At 43.3% G+C, this 24,837-nt stretch overlaps 2 protein-coding genes across 5 annotated transcripts; both read left to right on the top strand.

The window, feature by feature from the left end:
- Positions 1–575: 575 nt before the first annotated feature.
- LOC310800417 (free fatty acid receptor 4-like) lies at positions 576–13,395 on the top strand (the record flags this gene model as incomplete). The annotated part of the gene is made up of 5 exons (XM_083663016.1): positions 576–1,115; positions 10,885–10,981; positions 11,928–12,100; positions 13,132–13,260; positions 13,378–13,395. The coding sequence occupies 5 exons, from the start codon at positions 576–578 to the stop codon at positions 13,393–13,395; spliced, it is 957 nt and encodes a 318-aa protein (XP_083519142.1).
- On the top strand, positions 13,232–22,585 carry LOC310800367 (myoferlin-like). 4 transcript variants are annotated; one of them, XM_083662973.1, is made up of 17 exons: positions 13,427–13,546; positions 13,690–13,751; positions 13,888–13,938; positions 14,125–14,155; positions 14,254–14,369; positions 14,581–14,707; positions 14,798–14,901; positions 14,997–15,065; positions 15,183–15,226; positions 15,532–15,614; positions 15,723–15,755; positions 16,020–16,144; positions 18,248–18,361; positions 18,987–19,164; positions 20,520–20,712; positions 20,922–21,071; positions 21,187–22,585. In XM_083662973.1, exons 1-15 carry the CDS (start codon positions 13,513–13,515, stop codon positions 20,555–20,557), a joined length of 1,209 nt encoding a protein of 402 aa, XP_083519099.1. In that variant the 5' UTR covers positions 13,427–13,512; the 3' UTR covers positions 20,558–20,712; positions 20,922–21,071; positions 21,187–22,585. The 4 variants fall into 4 exon arrangements, with proteins under 4 accessions (XP_083519101.1, XP_083519099.1, XP_083519100.1 ...); XM_083662975.1 differs by lacking the exon at positions 13,427–13,546 and adding an exon at positions 13,232–13,260 and having other exon boundaries at positions 20,520–21,071; XM_083662974.1 differs by lacking the exon at positions 20,922–21,071.
- The last annotated feature ends 2,252 nt before the right edge of the window (positions 22,586–24,837 follow it).

Raw genomic sequence — 24,837 nt, 5'->3', positions numbered from 1 at the left:
AACTGTGTTCTTAAAAAGTACCTGTAGGCCTAATTCTTTAAACTAAAAGACTCGGTAAAATTTAGAGCTGTTGTTATTATAGATTATTATGCATTTATTTTCTTTGCCTGGCCCACTTGAGACCAAATTGCGTCGGATATGGCCAGTGAACTAAAATAAGTTTGACACCCCTGGCTTACATGGAATACATATAATAGGTTTGGGGGGGGGGGGGCAAAAAGAAGAAAATGTGACATTAGTCGTGTATTGTTGGAATAATGCAAAAATAATATAATAGAGGCGGTAGAAATATATATATAAAAAAAGTGACATTGCAGTAGCACAGAACAAAGACAGAAGCTAAACTGCACAGGAGGCAAAAAGCATCTTGCCATGTCATGGTGTAATAGATGTCGTCCACTGGGGCAGCAGCTGGAGCAAACAGCAACCTCCTACTCCCTCCTCCCTCTGTACCTCATCACTTTAGGCTTTATATATTTCTTTCCACCTACACATCCTCCCCAGAAGGCGTCCTCCACGTAGGCAGTGTAGTCAGCAGCGGCTACCTTGACTCCAAAGACCCCATTTCAGGCCCCATGGATGTTTACCCTCAGACCCACTTTCTCCCCTTGAGAAATTTCTCCTACTTTTCCTTCTTCTCTGAGCTTCAGCCCTCGGATCACGTCGCCAAGACGACAGTGGAGACCCTGGCTATCACCGCCGTCTTCCTGGTCTCCGTGGCAGCGAATGCGGCAGCTGCAGCCCTGGTCACCCGGGAACGCAGACTGCTGGCCAACAAGACCGTCCTGACGCTCAATCTCTTTGTGGCCGACCTGCTGTTTGTCGGCATGATCCCGCTGATCGTGGCGGTGCGCTGGACCATGTCGTGGACGCTGGGCTACGCCGCCTGTCACACCGTGCTGTACGTCATCTGTATGAGCGGCTGTGTCACCATCACGACCCTGGCCTCCATCAGTGTGGAGAGGGTGCAGGCTATCCTCCGGCTGCACACCGGGCCCACGTTCAACCTCAGGACCGTGTGCCTCACCCTGGCCTTCATCTGGGGCTTCTCTGCGCTCACCAGCATACCGCTCAGTCTGTTCTTCACTGTGATGGAAGTGGATTTCCCAGACCAGGTATGGATGGATGGATGGGAAGCTCAGTCTCCCTGCCATTAAAGCAGGGGTCAACAACCTTTTTGAGGTCGAGGGCTACCTGAAGGGTAGAGAGTCATGTGGGGGGCTACCTGTTGAAATTTGCTCGATTTACCTTTAAATAATGAGTATTGTTGGAGAAAAATATAAGTTCCATAATTATCACATTTAGCGGGGATGTATAGAATTTTATTCTCTATCAAGTATTATGCGTTTAATCGAGACATACACTATTTTCTTTCACTGTTGTGAAGAAGAACTCTTCCTCCCACTCCTCTTGAAATTGGTAATGTTTTTTCTTCAGCTGGCAGTCGCACTGTTGCAGAGTGAATGACGTAGTCACGTAACGTAAAACTAAACTTTGACCCCAGCCCAGGTGGATCAAAATAGTTACCGTACTTTGTCTGGATGGATGTGGTGGTGAATAACTGTTTGCCACAAGTAGACTCATAAAAAAAAGCAGGTTAAAAAGGTAAGTAGACTACCGGTAAGGCCTAGCCGTGACGCACAACTACGGCTACGGTAGTTGTGCTAACTTTGCTAACTTTCTCCTTTTCTTCTAACCTTAAATCACCACCTTGCCCGAGGTAGCCTGTTGTTGCATGTCTGACTAGTTGGAGAGGCTGCCCTCCTCCGGTATCCACTCCTCTCCTCTCCTCTCCTCTCCTCTCCTCTCCTCTCCTCTCCTCTCCTCTCCTCTCCTCCTCTCCTCCTCTCCTCTCCTCTCCACTCCTCCCCTCTCCTCCCCACTCCTCTCTCTCTCCTCCTTCACATCTCTGCGCTTCATTTCCCCTCTGTTGCCTCCGTCAAAGGGATATGGCTGGTGGTGGTGGTTTGTCTGGATAAATCGGGAGCCCGTTTGTCTGTCAGCATGCTGCGGGTCATTGTTGAGTCCGCCAGTGGCATCCCCAAGAAGAAACTTGTTGGCAACCCAGATCCAATAGCTGCAGTTGTGTTTAAAGGTGAGACATCCTCCTCGGCTATTATTATAAACTCTTTGACAGAACTAGTTTGCGCTCTGTAGGCTAAATGTTTTCCTGAGCGTTCACCATGCACATATTCATTTTCTTTTTTACTTTTTATTATCAAACCATAACATTTTCTTTCATACTTAAGTTTAGGATATAGTTCAATGTTGCATCGAGCCAGCAGGCTACTTACTGTTTGGCTGTTTTGGCAGTGATTCATAGATGAAGAACAAATCCTTATAAGGCCAGGAAGCCTCTCTCTGTCTCAGCAGCAACTGGCAGCTTGCAGGCTATTCTTCATTTCTTGACAAAATACATTTTTATGAAAGAAATAAAGTAAAGTCACTCAGTTGTTTCAATTGGCCTGCAGTTGTTAACTTCCTTTACACACACTGACACATCTGCATGAGGCTGCTTTGCGACAAGAATGCTCACAATTATAAAGTAAATTCTACAAGACAACAAGACCATAATAAATGTACTGTCCTGGATTTCCCCTACTTGATGATGTAGAATTGCCTCTGTGCTTTAATTACAGGTGAAAAGAAGAAAACTAAAGCAATTGACAATGAGTTGAATCCCGTTTGGAATGAAGTACCGGTAAGCGGGGAATTATAATGAACTGTAATGTGACAGAGGGTCATGGGGGGAATAAACACTGTAGACATTACATGGATTTGTTTACTGTGAAATGATGATGCGTTGAGTTGCTATTGTTAAAGGAACACTACGACCATGTTCAACCAGCTTTGTATCATTACAAAATCAGTAGTAAATCAGAAAACTCTCAACAGTTTTGCAGTCATTCGTTCAGTTTGACAGTTATTGAGAGTTGATTTGACTTAAGTTGTGGACCAGTGATGTCATTCATGCACTTAATGTCAAAAGACTGGTCCACAACTTAACTCATATCAACTCTCAATAACTGTCAAACTAAATGAATGACTGCAAAACTGTTTTCTGATATACTACTGTACTGATTTTGTGATAATCTGGTTGAAAATCGGCAGAGTGTTCCTTTAATTTAATAAGACATCACTGTCTTCACTGAGTAAATGTTTTTTTTTACTGTAATTACAGGCGCTTGAGTTTGATCTGAAAGGCGGTTCCTTGGATTCTTCCTCATTCATATCTGTGGTTGTGAAAGACTATGAGACGATCGGCAAAGACAAGTATGTATAGCAACGCATGCATCTGACACTCTCGTGAAAAGGATGTACTTTCCAAAACATCTGTAGCCGACATGTGTGTTGCTTTTCAACATGTGTTGTGCTGAAAGTAACATGAATGTACAACATCGTCACAACAAACCAGACAAACCAGACACAGATGTGCTTAAAACGGCACACTGTTTTTTAAGAATGAGTCAAAATGTGATCACAAATGACAGATCATGCAAACACTCACTTCCCTGCGTGGAGGGAAGTGAGCATAACTTGTACACTTTATTTTTGTGCAATTTTCCCACCATTACTGACTGACTATAGTTATTAGAGAAAAACATCCATGTTAAGAGAGTAGGTAGTAGTCTGCAGGTAAATGACAGAGTGAAAGTTGACGCCCTTTCAGGGTTGACCTCTTGAGGGGGTAGATGTGTGGTTACCGTCTGTGAAAGTCATCTTTCCCAGCGGTCGTTGGTTTTGTCAGCACAGGTTCATGTTTGCACTTTAGAGGTGCGTAATAATAATGTGTTGCATTTAACAGCACTTTGTAAATGTCTTATGAAAAGTGCAAATCTAGCTTTATACTACTCCAATAGTACTACTAACACTACTAATACTGTAATTATAATCATATTGTTGTGGTTGTTGTTTTCCCTTGTGTTATTTGGGTTTGCATGCTCAGTCTAACCTCACCAAACCTCTTCACCACAGCACCTCCCTGCCCTGCCACCATGTTCAGACTTGCTGGGCTATGAGGAGGGGCTGAATCGCACAAGGAGTGGTGCCTAAAAGCAGAACGCGTATCTATCCTCTCGAACTTTCCCTTCAAAGTATTCATTGATTAGACTCAGAATATGCCAGAATATAATGCATGTCTATTTGGCAGTAATATAATATCAGGTTTATAAACAGGCCGCGCTCTGTTTCTTCTACCCGTGCTCTGTGGATTGTTGGATTTGCCATTCAACATAAACCTCCGGAGATACGGGGGGGGGGGGGGGTCGTGACTTGTCGTGACCCTCTGGCACTGTTATCTTGGGGGTCGCGGGCTGAAAGGTTTGGAAAGCCTTGATCTAGAGAAGGAACGTGGAGCCATCAACCATGCCATTCAACATAAACGTGCAACACATGCAATGACTATGATCTGTTGTGTGTTCTGCAGTTCAGACAGGGAGAGAGAATTAAAAGCTGGTTCTCATAATAACATTTCCACTGACTGAGTCACCCTAGTGAGTGTTGTGTTTAACACTCACTAGGGGGGGGGGGGGGGGGGGGGGGGGGGTTGCCAGAGCTAGGCACACTTCTCCACCATTCATGACTGTCTGGTGTATCCATACTGTAGCAACCCGGGGAGAGAGGGAGGGGGAGCAGCAGAGTTGGAGAGCTTGTGCTGGCTTGTCATTTTGGCAGATGGGGGCTGAGCAGCTCAGTCTGTGCGTAGCTGCTGAATGATCTTCCTGCCTGGTGTACGTGCTTCATCTGTTTCTAGAGGAAGAGCAGCGTGACACTGAAGAGAAAAGACCCACTTCATTGAGATTCCAGGAAACATTTGTGAACAACTCTCCCCTTAACTTTTACAACCTAGAGCAGTCGTTCCCAAAGCGGGGGTCGCGGGGACACCACTGGGTGCGTCGTGAGATAATTTCCAGAATGTGTTAAACTGGCCTAAAGAATGTGTGAACTATAAAAGGTGTGAACTACAAATACATTAAGATGAAAAAGAACACATTTTAACCTTGATTATTTAAAAAAAAAATGTTTTGTTTACAAAATTCTCATGTGCACATAAACGTTTGCATGCTTGCTTCAACCTTCCGGAGATAGGGGGGGGTCGTGACCCTCTGGCACCGTTATCTTGGGGGGTCGCGAGCTGAAAAGTTTGGGAAGCCTTGATCTAGAGATGGAAGGTGAAGCCATCAAGAAACACCATCTCAACCATGCCCAGCTGGCAGCGTCAATTAGGGGGGTCAAAATTAATCGTTTAATCGATGCATCGCGATGCGGACGTGTGAATCGAATCGAATCGTTGACAGATGAATCGTTGAATCGTTTATGTTTACATTTCTGTTGACATTCAGATTTTAAAGCGCTTTCTAAGTAAAAAAGGGACTTGATATTTATCTGACTGCTTGTATTAATTGATGAAAAAGTAGCCATGTGCAGTAATAATAGAGAAAATTGAGGATTTGATACTTGGAGCTGCAATACTTTGAGCTGTATCGAGATGCATCGTGATGCATCGTGGAATCCAATCGAATCGTTGACAGATGAATCGTAATCGAATCGCGAGGGGAGTGATGATTCACAGCCCTAGTGTCATTATGGAAGTAGTAGTGGGGAATATAGGCTACCACTATGGCACCTTCAGTGGTTACAAGTTGGTTTCATTCTTGTTCATAGTCAGTGGAGCAGCTCTAAATATGTAGCTTGATGACATCACACACTAGAGTTTTGATTTTACGCTTTCCAGCTTTGGGAGAGACGTGTATGTTGTTCATCTATACCTACATTCATCTAGATAACAAGCAATAGCAATCTGTCATCATGGGAGTACAGTGAATTGATGGTGGAGTTTGGTTTGTTCAGCGGGGGAATACTCTCTGTGTATCAACAGGAAATAAAATAAGCAAGAGAATTATTTTCACCAAGAATGCAAATGTGGCCTCTGCTGTAGAGTCAATTGTCACACCAGGAATTTCCTTTCAGTCTGATGTCTTCTCTCTGTCTCTGTCTCTGTCTCTGTCTCTGTCTCTGTCTCTCTCTCTGTCTCTGTCTCTGTCTCTCTCTCTGCCTCTGTCTCTGCCTCTGTCTCTCTCTGTCTCTGTCTCTCTCTCTCTCTGTCTCTGTCTCTCTCTGTCTCTGTCTCTCTCTCTGTCTCTCTGTCTCTGTCTCTGTCTCTCTCTCTGTCTCTGCCTCTGTCTCTGTCTCTCTCTCTGTCTCTGTCTCTCTCTCTGTCTCTGTCTCTGTCTCTGTCTCTGCCTCTGTCTCTGTCTCTGTCTCTGTCTCTGTCTCTGTCTCTGTCTCTGTCTCTGTCTCTGTCTCTGTCCACCCCTCAGCCAGCACAGGACACCAACACATGCCTGTGGTCCATGTTAATTGTTTCCACATTTCTGCTGTTGTTGTTTTTTTGGTCCACTCTCTCATCATCTTCTAGGCCGGCCTTCCCTTGAAATACAAGCGACTGCTACCTACTGCTACCTACTGCTACCTACTGCTACCTACCTACTGCTACCTACTGCTACCTACTGCTACCTACTGCTACCTACCTACTGCTACCTACTGCTACCTACTGCTACCTACTGCTACCTACCTACTGCTACCTACTGCTACCTACTGCTACCTACTGCTACCTACCTACTGCTACCTACTGCTACCTACTGCTACCTACTGCTACCTACTGCTACCTACCTACTGCTACCTACTGCTACCTACTGCTACCTACCTACTGCTACCTACTGCTACCTACTGCTACCTACCTACTGCTACCTACCTACTGCTACCTACTGCTACCTACTGCTACCTACTGCTACCTACTGCTACCTACCTACTGCTACCTACTGCTACCTACTGCTACCTACTGCTACCTACCTACTGCTACCTCCTGCTACCTACTGCTACCTACTGCTACCTACTGCTACCTACCTACTGCTACCTACTGCTACCTACCTACTGCTACCTACCTACTGCTACCTACTGCTACCTACCTACTGCTACCTACCTACTGCTACCTACTGCTACCTACTGCTACCTACTGCTACCTACCTACTGCTACCTACTGCTACCTACTGCTACCTACTGCTACCTACCTACTGCTACCTACTGCTACCTACTGCTACCTACCTACTGCTACCTACTGCTACCTACTGCTACCTACTGCTACCTACCTACTGCTACCTACTGCTACCTACTGCTACCTACTGCTACCTACCTACTGCTACCTACTGCTACCTACTGCTACCTACTGCTACCTACCTACTGCTACCTACTGCTACCTACTGCTACCTACCTACTGCTACCTACTGCTACCTACCTACTGCTACCTACTGCTACCTACCTACTGCTACCTACTGCTACCTACCTACTGCTACCTACCTACTGCTACCTACCTACTGCTACCTACTGCTACCTACTGCTACCTACCTACTGCTACCTACTGCTACCTACTGCTACCTACCTACTGCTACCTACTGCTACCTACTGCTACCTACCTACTGCTACCTACTGCTACCTACTGCTACCTACTGCTACCTACTGCTACCTACTGCTACCTACTGCTACCTACCTACTGCTACCTACTGCTACCTACCTACTGCTACCTACTGCTACCTACCTACTGCTACCTACTGCTACCTACTGCTACCTACTGCTACCTACCTACTGCTACCTACTGCTACCTACTGCTACCTACTGCTACCTACCTACTGCTACCTACTGCTACCTACCTACTGCTACCTACTGCTACCTACTGCTACCTACACCTTCAATGACTCTAACCTACGCCTTCAATGACTCTAACCTACGCCTTCAATGACTCTAACCTACGCCTTCAATGACTCAATGACTCTAACCTACGCCTTCAATGACTCTAACCTACGCCTTCAATGACTCTAACCTACGCCTTCAATGACTCAATGACTCTACTGCTACCTACCTACTGCTACCTACCTACTGCTACCTACTGCTACCTACCTACTGCTACCTACTGCTACCTACTGCTACCTACTGCTACCTACCTACTGCTACCTACTGCTACCTACTGCTACCTACCTACTGCTACCTACTGCTACCTACCTACTGCTACCTACTGCTACCTACTGCTACCTACTGCTACCTACCTACTGCTACCTACTGCTACCTACTGCTACCTACTGCTACCTACTGCTACCTACCTACTGCTACCTACTGCTACCTACTGCTACCTACTGCTACCTACTGCTACCTACCTACTGCTACCTACTGCTACCTACTGCTACCTACCTACTGCTACCTACTGCTACCTACCTACTGCTACCTACTGCTACCTACCTACTGCTACCTACCTACTGCTACCTACTGCTACCTACTGCTACCTACCTACTGCTACCTACTGCTACCTACTGCTACCTACTGCTACCTACTGCTACCTACCTACTGCTACCTACTGCTACCTACCTACTGCTACCTACTGCTACCTACTGCTACCTACTGCTACCTACCTACTGCTACCTACTGCTACCTACTGCTACCTACTGCTACCTACTGCTACCTACCTACTGCTACCTACTGCTACCTACTGCTACCTACCTACTGCTACCTACTGCTACCTACTGCTACCTACTGCTACCTACACCTTCAATGACTCTAACCTACGCCTTCAATGACTCTAACCTACGCCTTCAATGACTCTAACCTACGCCTTCAATGACTCAATGACTCTAACCTACGCCTTCAATGACTCTAACCTACGCCTTCAATGACTCTAACCTACGCCTTCAATGACTCAATGACTCTAACCTACGCCTTCAATGACTCTAGCGCCAAAACAGGCAGAGCAAAGCCCATGTTTGTCATTGAGAGAGCTTTTTATAGATGAAAATGTTTATCAGGAACCAAGGCAGAACTATGTCTTATCACTAATACCGTATATTCTCAAGTTCCACTGGAATCCAGCCATTAACCACAATAAATATTTTTTAAATATAAAATATAATAATATATATAATATTTAAAGATAAAAAAATAAAAAAATAAATTCCAATTATGGCTCGGAAACTTTTCACTAAATGTATTGATTTCTAACTGTGATTTGCACATTAAGAACAAAGATATAACGCAGTACATTATGGTTTTTACAGATGTTTCAAAGTACCCTATTGGCTATCTGCTGCTAGTTCGGTGAGTTTTGATCGTAGAGTGATCAGACTAATAACAGAATTGGATTCTGTGGATTCTCAGCTTTCACTTGACATCGTGTGGGACTTGTACTGCTGCAACCACACAGAAAACAATACAACCATTACTTTGACCACCATGGCATTACTTTTGCTGCGATAGGGTATTTCGAAACGGGTGTTGCTACAGTACATGGCTTCTGTTTGGTAAGCAGAACCACGATGTAGGCGTCGTCGCTTGGTTTGTCATAATAATGTGAAGAAGTGAAACTGGGAAGTGGCTCTGATATCGGAAGTACAATAAACAGAACTAGGGTTATAATAGATATAATAGATAATACGGTTATAATAGAGATGTATCACCATAGACACAATGGCTCACCACCACAGCAAGTCACCAGCTCCATCCAGCATGTGACGGAGGTGATGGTTCAGAGCGTGGAACCAAAGCATCGTTCCTGTGATTACTTTTAGATCTTCGTCATCGCCACGATGCCCAGAGCACCGACGCCTACCTTTTTTAAAAATTATATATATATATTTTTTCAATTTTTTATAGAACAATATACGAACAAGACAAACAGCCTCAGACACAGGAAAAGAAAGGGAAAAAAACATACATACATCATTGACATTCAACAATACAACATGGTGCTATCAGCTGCATAAGGTGCTTATGTGTTTATAAGGGATATCGTGTACCTGGGATCCCGCCTAAGGGGTCCATGGGATACCAGCCGGGCGAGCCATCCGTCACCCCCCAACCTCAGTCACTTATCATTCTTAACCTCGTCAAAGTAGGCCAAAAACGGGTCCCAGATATTTGAGAAGCTTTTAAGCGCGTTGGTTCTCAGGGACCTGAGTCTCTCCATCTGTAGAACAGAGATCATGTCCATCAGCCACACCCGAAAAGAAGGCGAAGAGGAGGACTTCCATTCCTTCAGAATAAGTATTTTTTGCCGACAGTTGTCCCCAGTGTCAGAGATTGTTGCACAGCCCGTAGGGAAGTCCAGAGAGGACTCAGAGCAGCTGAAGATGGCGAGTTCTGCCTCCGGCTGAAGGGTTATTTTGTAGGACTTGGAGTATCAGTCAAATATTTTGGCCCAGAATCCCGTTAATGAAGGGCAGAACCAAAAGGCATGAGATAGTGTACAACCCCGACCTTGGCTAGATACAGGCTCAAGTGCATTTATGCTAAATGAATAATTATCTGTTTGCTTTTCAGGTTCATTGGCTCAGCGAAAATCTCCCTGAGAGACCTGGCCAGCGGTCACACAAAGTCCCTCTCATCCAAGAATGTTCCTTTGATCAATGAGAAGCAACAGGCGATTGGGGTGAATAATTATTATTCTTGATTATTAATTATTATACTGTAGATTGATTGCATGCACTTTTCTTAAATACACTTACACACGTGGGTTATAAACATAACTCCAATGTTTTCCAATGTTTCTGGCCTTTTATGAAAAATCTGATATTGTCCAGTCAGTGTCATCCACCTCTCACATGATGGATATGATGCAGTTCACTCACTCACCCACCCACCCACTCACTCACTCACTCACTCACTCACTCACTCACCCACCTACTCACTCACCCACTCACTCACTCACTCACGGACATCCGAGAAAGGAGAGCTGCCTCCCTATCGCGGATCAGCTAAAAATATTGGGATCTGTACTAGCCTATGGTAAATAATTTTGTATTCGACATTTATGATGCTAATTTATCATTTTGTTTGTTTTTGTAGGCAAACATTAATTTGGTCATAGGTTATGAGCCGCCTGCCAGCAGCATTCCCAACTTAAATGATCAACCTGACGGAGTGGTGTCTCCGGGAGATGCTGGTGAGTGCATATTAACAACATGTTTCACAAATATACAGGTATATCCTGATGCTACCAGATGGTTTGTTCTCACATAACCATCTCATTAACGAAACCATTGGGAAACCGTTTCAAATGGCAGGCACTTTCAAAAAATACCTGGCAGGTGATTGGATGAACCATCTGTCTATCACACCTATCACAGGCTCGCTTCTTGGCACCGGCGTCACACCTATAGCCCACCTGTACAGTAGCTGCCTCATAGGACACGAGATCGGAGATGGATTTGTCATGTGATCATGATCTCATGATCTCGCGTGAATCCAGCTGCCTCGCAACAAGGTTATCAAATATGGCGTGAAGTGCCTTTTTCATTGTAATGATTATGAATGACTGCAAATCAGGTCGAGAAATGAGCACCAGCTCTCGGAAGTAAACAATGAATTACAGACATTATATTACAGCCAACAAGCTTTAAAATATTGCCACCGATTATTATAACTTAAAGTAATCTACATTCAACATAAGCAGGGATACTCAACTTGCTTTGCCCGGAGGCCACTTTCGTGAAATGATAGAAGGCCAGGGGCCAGTTAATAAACAAACAATATACATTTTTCTGTAGCGGATTGTAGGTTTTTGGGGTGTCAGCCGGAGTTTAGTCTGACAATGTTGTGCACATCGGATAGTTAGTTAGGTTAAGTTAGTTAGGTTAAGTACATACATAAGTGCCTGGGTAGCGAGCAGACGGCAGTATTTGACAATTTAGCAGCTAAATCATAGATTATTGAAAGATATTCCATATTCCAGACTGAAATGCTATAACAGAAGTGGAGTATTGGCCAGAATGCCATGAACATTTATGCGGCCCGCGGGCCCAAGTTGAGTATCACTGTGCTAGAGTATGTTTCTTATTGTGTAGCAAGAATAATGCAGATTGTTGTGATATTGTGTTTTTGGATGGCAGGAGGCGGTGAGGAGGCAGAAGATGGGGAGGAGGACATGGACGGAGGAGGAGATCAGGTGGGAAGTCCAGGAGCTGCTGGCACACCAAGCCAGCCTGGGAAGCCCAGCCAGAAGCCCGTCCGTCTCAGCCGTAAGAGGCACAGGGCCTTGGCCAACAAGCCGCAGGACTTCCAGGTATTTTATGGAACACTGGGATGGCCTTCGGGAGCAAGTTTTGAGTACTTTGATAATCACCTGTGTCAAGTTAGGACGACTTTTTCCCCAATATGTTTATTGTCATTTGTTTCCCTTATACACAACATACAGTGACAATACAACTTTAAAGACCAGACATTTTACAACATACACACACACATACACACACAATCAACCTGCAACAATTCAAACTAAATACTGATAAAACAAATCAAAACACTTCCTCCACATTGCTCACATTTTTTTTTTTTTTTTTTTACAAACTTTCAGGCGAGACCTCCGCCTCCATCTCTCATGAAATGCATGTATGGCTCCCAGAGCTGAGCAAAATCTTTCCCTTTGCCCTTAGCAATGTACGTTAGTCTTTCAATCCAGGCCAATACATTCAGAAAGTTCCCGTTTCCACATTTTTAGTGATGGCGCATCCATATTTTTCCAGCAAAGTGCAATAGCTCTTCTGGCTTGAAGAAGTCCGAAGTCCAGTAGTTTAGCTTGTTTTGCTGTTTGCACAAAGTCCCCCAGATAGATACCAAGCACACAGAGTTTGACATTAAGAGTAACTTCATTATTATTGTTTTATAACAGGATAGCCAGTGATGACATAGAGACTGGGACCACGAGGCCAGTAGGGAGTGATTTTGTGTGAAAACATACCTTGGCGAATAAAATAATTCAGATTGTGATTCCATATTAGAGATCACTGATTATTACATCACTGATGACATCACAATTGCTCAAGTGACATCACTGATGACATCACTAATGACATCACGATCATGACACACACCACCGCCACACCGCCACACGCACCACCACCCAACTAAAATAAAATGTAATCAATAAAACAAAGCAGATAAGAATCAATTAAAACAGTTACACATTGAAGCAGGGAGGTCTGTTTTAAAATTGTCCATAGGTTAGTACAGTAGTGTTGATTTTGAGTGTGTGTTGAAGTCTGCTCCAGGATTAACTCTCTCACATTTGCTTCGCCATTTCTTTCCAATGTCCAGATTCGTATTCGAGTTATTGAGGGTCGCCAGCTGCCTGGCAACAACATCAAGCCGGTGGTTAAGGTGAATGTATGTGAACACACCCACAGGACCAGAATCCGGCGAGGGAATAACCCGTACTTTGACCAGGTAATGAGATCATCGCCACGACGACGCCACATCAACAGACTGATGTCGGGATGCCTTTGACCTCGCTTGACCTTGACTCTTTTATCTTCTGTCTTTGCCTGCTGATGGCCCTCATAGCCTCCACCAGCTTCATGAACGTTCCCTTGTGTTTCTCTCTCTCCAGTGAGTTCACAGCGGAGCGCTAACCCAGTATCTTCAGCTTTCCCGCCTATATCTAATACTTCTCAACTGCCTTTTCTTCTATCTCACTCCATGCCAAAACATAAGCATCTCCGCTTAATGAGTTGTAAGTCCTATGATGTTTGTCCTAAGCATTGAGAACCAAGTGATTTTGTTTAAATATGGGCCATGAAAATGTATCATAATACACAATGACAATGAGAAATATACTTCTTAATCTTAATTATGATTATTCTTTTGTGTCCTCAGATATTTTACTTCAATGTGAACATGCTTCCTCAGAGCTGTTTGATGAGAACATATCTGTTCGGGTGAGTGCTGCAGATAGTTCTTGTTCTTCTAACACACTCTCCGTCTCAAACTGTAGTCACTTGGATAACTTCAACAGACTCTTGCTGAAGGGAAAATGGCAGATCCGTGATGTGCTTTTGTCCACTGCCCATGCAGGTGTACGACTCCTTCTCCCTCAGAGCTGACAGCCTCATGGGGGAGTTCAAGGTATGGGCGTTCTAACATGGCCTTTCAACTACTTATCTCTGATTTTATTTCTTTCTCTCGAAACATCCAGATTCATCGCTCTTTACTGTGGATTCTGTGTAGCTGAGTCATGGCACTTTATCACCAGTCGGCTGACAGATTTAACTCTTGTTCCAATAACTTAACATGTTGTCCTTGTTTATCCAGCTGGATGTTGGCTATATCTACGACGAACCTGGTCAGTCTTTCAACATACAATAAATAAATATCAAAAAAGTGCTGACTTACTTTATTTGAGATGTTTGAAAGTGTTGATACTGTGCCATCTCCATGCAGGCCATGCTGTAATGAGGAGATGGCTTCTCCTGAGTGATCCTGATGACTCCAGCTCCGGGGCGAGGGGCTACCTGAAAGTCACCATGATGATTGTGGGAACTGGGGATGAGCCACCGGTGCGACTAACTCCTCACACACTGCCAAACATCTCTCCATACAGACTACACACATCAAGAAAGAATAAAAGACGACAAAAACTCAGCTCATCCTCTCCTCTCCTCTCCTCTCCTCTCCTCTCCTCTCCTCTCCTCTCCTCTCCTCTCCTCTCCTCTCCTCTCCCCCTCTCCTCTCCTCTCCTCTCCCCCTCTCCTCTCCTCTCCTCTGCAGACTGAGAAGAGAGACAGAGATGAGGAGCAGGATGACATAGAGAATAACCTCTTGGTGCCAGCTGGTGTCACCATGCGATGGGCCACTCTGAACCTCAAAGTTTACCGTGCCGAGGACATGCCCCAGAGTAAGCAGCCCATTCACGTACACCTGCGGAAACCTATATCAGTCAAATGTCCTTGAGAATCTTCTACACATCGATTATTTTGTGTTGCAGTGGACGATGCATTCGTTCAGACGATGAAGCAAGTTTTCGGAGGGGACGGAGATAAGAAAAACTTGGTGGATCCATTTTTGGAGATCAGCTTTGCTGGCAAAAAGGTACTTTATGTTCACATAGAAGGGAAAAAACAGATTCTTATGTACTTATTGTGTGCACACATATGGATATTATTGATTCCTTGTCCTTGTTTTAGCTGTGCACCAAAATCGTAGAGAAAAGTGCAAATCCAGAGTGGAACCAACTAATCAATCTCCAAATCAAGGTATGAGAGCTACACATTGGATGTGCCTAATTAGACCTAATATGGATTTCATGGCTATCATTCAGCTTTCAGCAGCACTTCGCACCAATTTACACACACTTCTTTCTTATTCCATAGTTTCCCTCCATGTGTGAACGCATCAAGTTGACTGTTTTTGACTGGTAAGATCTAGACCCATTTATACAGTGGACAGCTGATTTATACAGTGGACAGCTGATTTATACAGTGGACAGCTGGTAAGATCTAGACCCATTTATACAGTGGACAGCTGGTAAGATCTAGACCCATTTATACAGTGGACAGCTGGTAAGATCTAGACCCATTTATACAGTGGACAGCTGATTTATACAGTGGACAGCTGATTTATACAGTGGACAGCTGATTTATACAGTGGACAGCTGATTTATACAGTGGACAGCTGCGCAGGCGACAACCAAAATTTGACATCAGTGTTTATCCTCGGCAGGGATCGTCTGACCAAGAACGATGCCATCGGAACAACGTTTTTGAATCTGAGCAGAATAGCCTCCTCTGGGGGTGAGATTCGAGGTAATGTCGTCATTTGTAATGGATCGATATCACTCAAGTGTTTTCATTGCAAAATCACATCCGATAAAATGTCATTCATTGTGTCTGTCTTTTATTTTGTTTTTACAGACACACCTGCTGAAAACACGCCGTCATCTGAATGTAAGAAACAGCTTCAATGTGTTGTTTGAATAGATACACACAACCTTAGCTGTGTAGCTTACAAAGTTATCCGTTTCTACAGTCCCATGGCATCGGGACCTGCCAAAACAAAGATAACATCAAGACAAACTCCACGCTAGATGTTTAGACTTGGGTAGCCAGTGGATAGGAATCACATGTGGGAGTGTATGTACCCTCTTGCTTGTTAAAGTCAACATTTTCTAAGTGGGGTTTTAACATAGTCAACATGCCTGTGTGTTACAGTGAGCACTGCAGAGTCAGAGGTTGGGTTTCTCCCAGCCTTTGGGCCCTGCTATGTCAACCTGTACGGGAGTCCCAGAGAATTCTCGGGCCTGCCCGACCCGTACGAGGAACTCAACTTTGGCAAGGTAAGCCCACCCGATTAGGTCAACACTGTACTGGTGGCTTGTTATCTCATTATTTGTGCTGTTCTCTTGATTTTCTACCTTCATGTGATGCGTTACTGCTTTACGGAGTGTGTACATGGGGTTGTATAGAGCAGAGGTTCTCAAATGTTTTTCAGCCAAGGACCCCTTACAAGATAGAAAATATACCGGGGACCCCCTCATTCTGATTTGTGATTTTGGGCTAAGCTTAATTGTTTCCACGGTAACGTGCTTGACTTTTAATTTGATAGGTTTGTTATTAGAATGTAATCCATGAACCATTTTAGATTTAAAGCATAAACTATTTTCGTTGAACTATGAAGATTTTGCAAAATTACTATTATTATAAAAACATTACGTCATTTAGCAGACGCTTTTGTTTTGTCCAAAGCGACTTACAATATCACAATTTGTCAACAGTACAGAAAACCACTATGCAACACAATCAATGACAGCCAAGATATTTTGATAGACTAGCACCATGTAGGAAGTAGTTTGAGAAGGAATAAGTAACATGTAGCATTTTATTTAAAAAAAATTCTTTTTTTTTTCTTCTTTTTTTTATACTTGAAAACTGTTCGTGGACCCCCTGGCAAAGTGCCACGGACCCCTGGGGGTCCGCGGACCCCCATTTGAGAACCACTGGTTCTCAAATGGGTGTCCGGGGACCCCCAGGGGTCCGTGGCACTTTGCAAGGGGGTCCGCGAAAAAGTTTTCAGGAAAATAAAAATAAAAATGTTTTATTGTTGCAAAAGCTTCATAGTTCAACAAAAATATTGTATGCTTTAAATCTAAAATGGTTCATGGATTACATTCTAATCTAACAAACCTATCAATTTAAAAGTCAAGCACATAGTACAACTCTGCTCAGTTAATAGCAGACATCAGCTGATCCAGTTTAAAGTCACTCACCGTCTCCATTACTCCAAGCATAGGCTACATAAGATATATCCCTCTGTCTCACCGCTATGTGATAGGTGTCAGGGGTCAGAGGGCACATTGTCACATGCTTTTTGGTTCTGCGCTTCACTGTCCGGATTCTGGGCTAAGATATTTGACTGGTACTCGAAGGCTTATAAAATAACCCTTCAGCCCGAAGCAGAACTTGCCATCTTCGGCTGCTGGGAACTCTCTCTGGACTTCCCCACAACTGTGCAGCAATCTCTGACGCAAGGGACAATTGTTGATAAAAAATTAATCTTGAAAGAATGGAAGTCTTCTACTTCACCTTCTTTTCAATTGTGGCTGACGGAAATGACCTCTGTTATACGGATGGAGAGGATTAGGTTCCTGAGGACCGACTCACTAAAGAAATTCTTTGCCATTTGGGGCCTGTTTCTAGCCTACCTTGTTGAGGTTGTGGGAGACGGATGAGCACAATAATGTACCTCTCGTAAAAATATAAGCACCTTACATGACTGGTAGCACTGAATGTTGAAAATGTGTATTTATTTTTATTTTTGTGTTTGTTTGTTTTTGTTTTTTTCCGTTCTGTGTCTGAGCCTGTTTGTCTTGTTCATATGTTGTTCTGAAAAACTGAAAATAAAATATATAAAAAAAAAGAAAAAAAGTCAAGCACATTACCGTGGAAACAATTAAGCTTAGCCCAAAATCACAAATCAGAATGAGGGGGTCCCCGCTATATTTTCTATCTTGTAAGGGGTCCTTGGCTGAAAAACATTTGAGAACCTCTGGTATAGAGAGCCAAAGTGGAATGTCACTTCCTGCTTCAGCACTGTACCAGAGATTTTCATCCACTATTTATTTTCCCATAGACATTTCGTAAAATGCTTATAAAAATAGTTTTACTTGTTCAAACCAAACGGTTCAGATATATTTAGAAACAGGAGAGACCGCATAACATTTCTTGTTTTTTGTAAGTTTTGGTCCGAGTGAAATGTTCTACGATCTCTCCCGATTCTAAATATATCTGAACCATTTGGTTTGAACAAGTAAAACTATTTTTATAAGCATTTTACGAAATGTCTATGGGAAAATAAATTGCGGAAGCAAATCTCTGGTACAGTGCTGAAGCAGGAAGTGAGGTTCACTTTGGCTCTCTATGTATATTGCATTTTGTTGCAGGGTGAAGGCGTGGCCTACAGAGGGAGGGTCCTCATTGAGCTGTCCACTCAGCTGGAGGGGAAAGCTGATAAGAAGGTGGATGACATCTGCAGTGATGACATCCTGGTGGCACAGGTACAGAACTGCACTCAATAAACCTTGTGTTGCTGTCACGATTGCTGTCTATATATTCAACAGGTTTAAATTATATCGCTGTGCAATGGGCAACGTTGTTTTGCAGGATTCATACATAAACAAACCATTAAGGTAGAGTTCTGTGATTTGGAATTCATAAGTTAGTACAAGTTAGAGAGAGAGAGAGAGAGCTTACACGTGTTTTAGATGTAATTCAAGGCAAGCTATCCTATATTGCTCAAATATATTATAATATTTCCTCTACACATGTCCAAAACGGCTTTGTTACTCCAATGTCATTTCAGTCTCAATGACCCTTTTCACGGTGGTCATTTTGGCTCTCAAAGGCAGGATAAAGACAGGTGTACCAAAACATTAATTAGGGTTTCCAACTTCCAGTCCATTTTGGTGTTCCAATGCTGAGGCCCTAATTAGTGAGTTGGTTGCACCTGTGTTTATCCTGCCTTTTAGACACAACATGGCAGCTGTGAAAAGGGTCTATGTTTGTATCATGTCAGTGCACGGATAACTGCTGCCCCAGTCAAAGAGAGGGAGTAGGGAAAAGCAGGACATGATGTGCCCAGCGTAACCTAACCCTGTGCTCACCCCGTTTGGTTGAGAGCAGAAGTACCAGCGGAGGAGGAAGTACTCCCTGAGCGCGGTGTTCCACAGTGCCTGCATGCTCCAAGAGCCGGGCGAGCCCATCCAGTTTGAGGTCAGCATCGGTAACTACGGCAACAAGACGGACTCCACCTGCAAGCCGCTGGCGTCCACCACCCAGTTCAGCTTCGCTGTTTTTGATGGTGAGAAAAGGAACACAGCTGAAGGAGGCACTATCACTGACATTCAAACATTCCATGTTATAATCACTACACAAACCTGAGGGTGAAGATCACATATTATCGTATATTATAATTACCAGTACAGTATGTTGAGCAATAGTTCTCACCCTAGGGTATTTCTACTATACAAATGTATTATCTTTATCTCAAATTTATGTTTTATTCCTGTGAAAGTAGTTTTGAACCTCTAAAGCCCAATTTATGCTTTGTCTGCCGACACTTTTGAAACGGTCGCCGACAGAAATGAGGACTTGAGTCGACACTTTCAAGTGTGGGCGAGCAGCAGTGTCTGCTACCTGGTGAAATGTCTAGTGTCGCTGACTACGTCACATAATGTCGCGCAAGTGTGATTGGCTATATAGACGGGCACGCGCTTGACTTCCTTGTTTTAGTTTTTGCTGAAATGAAATGAATGAACGTGTCCACGCTATTTTTATCAGCATGTCCTTGATCTATGACTTTGTGAAAATCACAAAGAACACCGTGACCAACTTCCCAGAGAGAGAGGAGGTGAGTTGTGTGGTTGTGCGTCGTTATATTATATGCGGCTGCAGTTACATGTTGCCTCCGACGTGGGTTCACTGACAGCATTCCCTCTCTTGGCTGTCTGCACTAGTTCTCTGCCTCCCTCTGTCTATAGCGTCACGTGACCGTTGAGCCGAGGAGAGAAGCATAAATGCAGCAACACGAGCGACATTTTATTTTTCGTCTGCGACCATGTGCTGAGCGACACTTTCTAATAAGTATAAATTAAGCTTAAGCGTCCTCTGATATTGAATCAAATGGACCAACCTGAAAAGGGAAAGTCTGTGGCTGAACTGAACTGGGGATCACAAAAATTTACTGACGCTCACGTCGTTACCATAGCAACCCATGCAGATAGGCTGTTTAGGTCTGGACACACAGATCCGACTTGAAAATCAGATTTGTGGCAGTGCGGACACACTCCCAAATCAGATTTGGGAAACCAATCAAGATAATGATGATTAATGACTTGATCAGCAAATCGGATTTGCCTGTAATGTGAACATGGCCTCAGAGCCATGTACCGGTATATAGAAGAGTCGCAACATCTCCATTCACTCCAATGGACCATTTTTTACTCTCAAGAGTTCCAGGAAGTAAGGTTCTGGATTAAGCAGCACTGTCGAGTTGCAGCAAAATGGACAGTTTGTGTTGTACAATACTTTGAAAGTTTTATTTTTATTTTTTTTAGAATAAAATTGTACATTATACGCTTTATTCTAGCATTCAAAAGTGGTGCTCTCCAAAGAAAGTCATCCATCATGACTTTGACTAACAGAAGGTTCTGACAGTTTCCAGCTTCCAGTGCTGGAGGGCCAGCCTAACGTGACGGCACTGGACCTGCAGATCAAGAAGCTACGTGACGGCGCCGTCAGCAGCATGAAACAGACGGCCAGCCGCATGAAAGAAGAGGCCGTGGACGTCAAGGCCACTGTGAGCGACATTGAAGACTGGCTGGACAGTTTCAAGCAGCTGGCAGAGGAGGTCAGGAGCAAAAACAATACAGAATCAAAGTGAACGTCCCTTCCTGCTTCAGCACTGTACCAGAGATTTTCCTCTGCAATTTATTTTCCCATAGACATTTTGTAAAATGCGTATAAAAATAGTTTTACTTTGTCAAACCAAACGGTTCAGCTATATTTAGAATGGGGAGAGACCATAGAACATTTCGAGTTCCTTCTGTAACACCACAGATGGAGACGGAGATGGCGTCACTGCAGCGCAGGTTAGGGGTGGAGGAACATTATGTGGAGTATCTCAAGAATCAGCTCGAGAAACTGAGTGACGACTTGGCTGACAAAGAGAGCGATGTGGAATATCTTTTGGGGCAGCGCAACAAGCAGGTTGGTACTGGCACACACACACAGACACACACACACACACACTGTACGTTGTGTTGAAAACAGCCCTGCATTATAATGCCTCTCATGACTCATTGCATTGTGTGATTTCTTTCAGGCGGCGAAGGCGCAACGGGAGGTCGGGAGGACAGTGACAGCCCAAAGCTCTGTGCACTTTGATCGCCAGCGCTCTCAATTCACCATGTCGTCCATCGTGACAGTTAAATGAGTTTGTAAATATTTTCATAGTGTATATATTTTGTAAATATTTGTCTAATCTAATAGTTTTTTTGTTTTTGTTTTTTTCAATCCATTTTCAATTTTTCAATCCATTCACAAACACTATTTTGAGCCAAAGATGCTGAGATTTCTTTTGTTTTGTTACGTTTGTGCTTTTTTCTGGTTTTTGGTCAAGTCTTTATGTGCTTGTGTTGAGAAGATAAAACGCTTCCATGCATGATTTAAAAACACAGAATGTACATGTGCATACACAGTACATGGGGTGCAAGTACAGTAAGGCGTATAAAATTGCATACACACACATGCAAAGCATATTCAGTGTGAAATATGAGAGTGGTACAGCTGTGAATTGCTAATTTGAAATAAGTCTTATACCTAATCAATCAACGCTCCCTGCTGTAGTCAAGGACACATGTTAAGTTGGGTGTCATCCAATGTGTAACATACATACTTAACAAATAGTATTTCTTCTGAAACATCTGGACAGGAACACATTCCATTCTGATTTGCACAAAATTTACAGATTTCTTTTTGAGACATTGTTAGGCTAATGTACATTTGGAGGAAAAACGAGAGCCTACCGGTGGCTTAACTTTGATGAGGTGTTATGAGAATGTTTCTTATGCATATCACATCAGCAGCTAAACAATTGGTGCTTTTGGGTTTGGGCCGGTGTTTACAGTGTGATAATTCAGGATTCATTTATTTTTTGTCTCCTTTTCCTAAGTCGAAATACTTGTACCCCTCTTTGCCCCATAAGGAGCAGCCTTGTATTATGTCAGCTTTAACTGCCATGCAGTTTTTACAGGATTAAATCACTGGATGAGTGGAAGCTAAAGCTACCAGGAGCCCCACACACATACAGGGTATGTTTTAGCTAAAGCTACCAGCAGCCCCACACACATATACAGGGTATGTTTTAGCTAATGCTACCAGCAGCCCCACACACATATACAGGGTATGTTTTAGGAACCTGTCCCGAGTATCAGTCTGTAGTGAACACAGTCGGTGACTGAGAATGGGGACCATGCGCTCCTGTTGATTTGCCAATTTGAAGTAAGGACTTTTTATCTTTACTGTTTTGATTTTCATCACATGAATGTTTGTCCCATGTGGTTATTTTAAAAATAAGTTGTTTAAAAAATTGGGTATTTTAGGCATTTGAAAGTTTCATTTTCCATTGTACAGAAAACTGTTTTTATATGACATGATGCGGCACTTAATGTTTTTAAAATATATATGTATAATGTGTTTGAAATAGTTTAAATAAATAGTTTAATAAATATTGAAGCCATGGTTTACACTTGGAATTTTGTTTAATCTTCATTCCATTCACTAGTCAAGGAAGATGGAACTAGTGCGAGAAGCTTCTATGTTTCTGATGAGCCAGATGTACTGTAGTCCAGCCCTCTTTAGAAACCGTTTTAAACAAATCTGCTATGGAAATATATCTTGGATCACATGCATAAATCTTGGAAAATGAATGCTAAACTTGGAATCATTTTTTCCATTCCCCTCAAGTTTATTTCTGACCCAAATCTATATATATACATACCGTAAATTCCGGACTATAAGACGCACCGGTCTATAAGCCGCACCTTCAAAGGTGACTATTTTTTTCTTCTATAAGCCGCACCGGTCTATAAGCCGCGGGTGTTTTGATGTTTAATTACCATATGTAAGGCTTCGTGCACAGAGGGGATTGTCGGGAAAGAGATGGCTGTTTGGGGAAGCTCCCATTTATTAACATTTCAACAAAACAAAAGTCAGGTCACTAATCCCCAGACAAAATCACACATTGTGGTATTTTTTGTTTTTTTTACAGTGCACACAGTGTCCGCGGTGTGGTGAAAAGAGGGCAAGAGAGGAAATTAAAACAGAAGTGGATTTATAGTTAGAAAGAGTGCTAAAGAAGAGAGAATTCCGTTTTTTATTTTTTTATTTTAGTTACTCACAGTACTATTGACCAGTCCAACTCAAAAGATATTCGGCAGTTTCACTTTGAGCTCTTGTTCCGCCGCTGGGCACACAGTGTCCGCGGTGTGGTGAAAAGAGGGCAAGAGAGGAAATTAAAACAGAAGTGGATTTATAGTTAGAAAGAGTGCTAAAGATAGTCCGGTCTGGTTATGACGAGTCTCGCAGGGTACAGTACGCCAAAGCGATATCCATTGACTCGATGATGCTGTTGTATGTTGCGCGTTTCTGTTGCACCAACGCGGAGAGGTCCTGCCGGACGAAAAAGCGCGTACCCTCCCAGGTGAGGGGCTTCTTCCCCGCAGCCTGGAGGATGAGTTGACGGTCGGGCCAGCGGAGTAGGCAGATGAAGATGGCCCTCGGTGGCAGGCCGGGGTCTGGACGTGGCCGAGGCGCCCGGTGTGCCCTGTCCACCTCTGGTGGTTTCTCGCCTTCCTTCAGGTCCAGGATGTAACACAGGATTTTGCCACGAAAGCGTCCATGTCACCAATCTCAGCTCCTCTTTTACATTGATCAGGCGAATGTTATTTCTTTTACTCCTGCTGATTAAGTCATCAACCTGCGTGTGCAGGGTTTCGATTTTGCATTTTATCCATTTTCGGACTCACTGTGTTGTTTTTGTCCTCCAGTGCGCGGATGCGCTTTTCCGCATTATAAACTCTGTTCACGGTTGCCTTAGTTTCTTTAGTGAGTGAGTGGATGGACTTCTGCACGTTTTCAAACTTGTTTTCAAGCTGCTCAAAACCTCTGAGCGATGTCGGACTTAATCGATAGTGTTTCACGGAGTAAAAGTTTAGCCCAAGCGTGTATCTCCAGCCTCCAGCAGGTGAGTCATTTCCTCATTCATGGCGTGATTGCTTCGTCTTTTTCTTTCTGCTTACCTGTGTTGTGTTATGTTATGTTATGTTATGTTGTTAAAAGAGGGCAAGAGAGGAAATTAAAACAGAAGTGGATTTATAGTTAGAAAGAGTGCTAAAAAAGAGAGATTTTTTTTTTTTTTTGGAAAAAATCCATAGATAAGACGCACCGTTATATAAGCCGCAGGGGGCAAAAAAGGCCAAAAAACGGGAAAAAAGCCGCGGCTTATAGTCCGGAATTTACGGTACATATATACACACACACATTACAGTATAATATTTAATATTGGTTGGGCCTAACAGTCCAATTAGTTTAGATTTTCTAAAGGTTGTAAAGGCATGTATTCAAGGTGTGATGAAAGTGAAAAACTACGTGAGTTTGACAAGATAAACTAACCCACATTAAAATGAACAATGTAATGAAAATGTTACACTTTACAGATTTAACATTAACACACACTTGACCTCCTTGGTGTAGCTACTTCATTGGCTCGTAAGGCAGAGGTTCTCAAACAAGGACCCCTAAACTAACACAAATTAGACACACACACACAGGATGCCCCCCTCTGATAAGATTTTAGCTTTTGTGATGACCCGCCTGCACATTGGGCTTAAGACCATTCAGTCTCTCTCCCTCCTCACTGATGCACATTTTGTTCTGTTCATTTGTTTAATGTAGTAAATGAAAATAACTACAG

This window comes from Poromitra crassiceps (assembly GCF_964638095.1).
Source record: "Poromitra crassiceps genome assembly, chromosome: 30".
NCBI lineage: Eukaryota > Metazoa > Chordata > Actinopteri > Beryciformes > Melamphaidae > Poromitra > Poromitra crassiceps.
This window is presented reverse-complemented; position numbering and strand designations above follow the sequence as displayed.

Coding starts and splice junctions, on each gene's coding strand:
- LOC310800367 (XM_083662974.1), top strand. CDS start 13,513: ATGCCAAAACATAAGCATCTCCGCTTAATGAGTT. Junction 13,547..13,689: donor GCATCTCCGCTTAATGAGTT/GTAAGTCCTATG, acceptor TTGTGTCCTCAG/ATATTTTACTTCAATGTGAA. Junction 13,752..13,887: donor ATGAGAACATATCTGTTCGG/GTGAGTGCTGCA, acceptor CTGCCCATGCAG/GTGTACGACTCCTTCTCCCT.